This window comes from Perkinsus marinus (assembly GCF_000006405.1).
Source record: "Perkinsus marinus ATCC 50983 genomic scaffold scf_1104296958104, whole genome shotgun sequence".
Lineage (NCBI taxonomy): Eukaryota > Perkinsozoa > Perkinsida > Perkinsidae > Perkinsus > Perkinsus marinus.
Window position 1 is genome coordinate 1 of NW_003206912.1, and position 1,108 is coordinate 1,108.

The following is a 1,108-nucleotide window of genomic DNA, read 5'->3' on the forward strand; positions in this document are numbered from 1 at the left end:
TCAAATTGGACGAATATGACAGCGTCGCCACGACGTGACGGTTTACGCCAAGACGAAAGAGTACAACGTCAACGATGAGGACTTCCGTTATCTCACCGTTGGTGTCCACGGAGGCACCTTTGGGCATTGGTTTGGTTACTACCCGACCGTGAAGATGTACAATGGTGTCGGCAATGCGTACATCAGCGCCTATTACTTCCGTCCTCTTCCTGTCGAACCTGACATGATGACTGGAAATCATTCAGTAGGTGAGGAAGCAACCACCACACCCAAGCCGGTGGATGGTGAGCACGGCCGGGACGAGGATTATCATCACGTCACTTTGACGGCCAAGGCCCGGGCTAACATCTACCTCCCATGGGGTCAGACGGCTGTTCCTTGCTTTGGTCCCGCTGGTGGCGATGGCACCTGGTATCTGATGCATCAGTTTGGTGATGAGAGGCTTCATTGTGTCGTCTTTGATGGTAAGTATAAGACATGGTATTCTGCTGATCAACCTAAGAAGAGGGATTCTGTGTGGGTAACGTCCGGCGATGTTCTCCTCGCCATGAGGAAGCGTTCTGGTTACATGCGGGGATACCGCGTTAAGGTCCTCGCTCACGGCCTCCCATTCATCCTCCAGTGGAGGGGAGTCCAACGCGGTATGCAGTCCACTACGGCGAAGATTGAGAGGGGATGTGGCGGCTTTTGCGTTTTTGGCGACTACGGCCCGATGTATACCGTTGACGACACCTACCGGGTTGAGGACTCGACTATTGAGCTCAGCTTCGACCATTCCGTCCTCACGGCTACAACACCATACCCTCCCCATGATACTACGGAAACACCAGAGATGCCGGGGACGGGGGCGCCTGCAGAGTCTACTGCTACCGAGGCCCCTGTAGAAGAATCTACTACTGAAGCCCCCGTAGAATTGTCCACTACTGAGGCCCCCGTAGATGCGGCTACTACTGAAGCCCCTGTAGACGAGTCCACTACTGAAGCACCTGTAGGCGAGTCCACTACTGAATCTCCTGTAGATGAGTCTACTACTGGCGCCCCTATAGACGAGTCCACTACTGAAGCTCCTGTAGGTGAGGCTACTACCGAAGCCCCTGTAGATGAGTCT

The 1,108-nt window shown here is 54.2% G+C and overlaps 1 protein-coding gene across 1 annotated transcript; it reads left to right on the forward strand.

The window, feature by feature from the left end:
* Nucleotides 1-52: 52 nt before the first annotated feature.
* On the forward strand, nt 53-988 carry Pmar_PMAR027046 (hypothetical protein; the record flags this gene model as incomplete). Its single annotated transcript, XM_002774653.1, has 1 exon — nt 53-988. A coding segment is annotated over one exon (936 nt), but the record flags the coding sequence as incomplete, so codon positions are not given.
* Between the last annotated feature and the right edge of the window lie 120 nt (nt 989-1,108).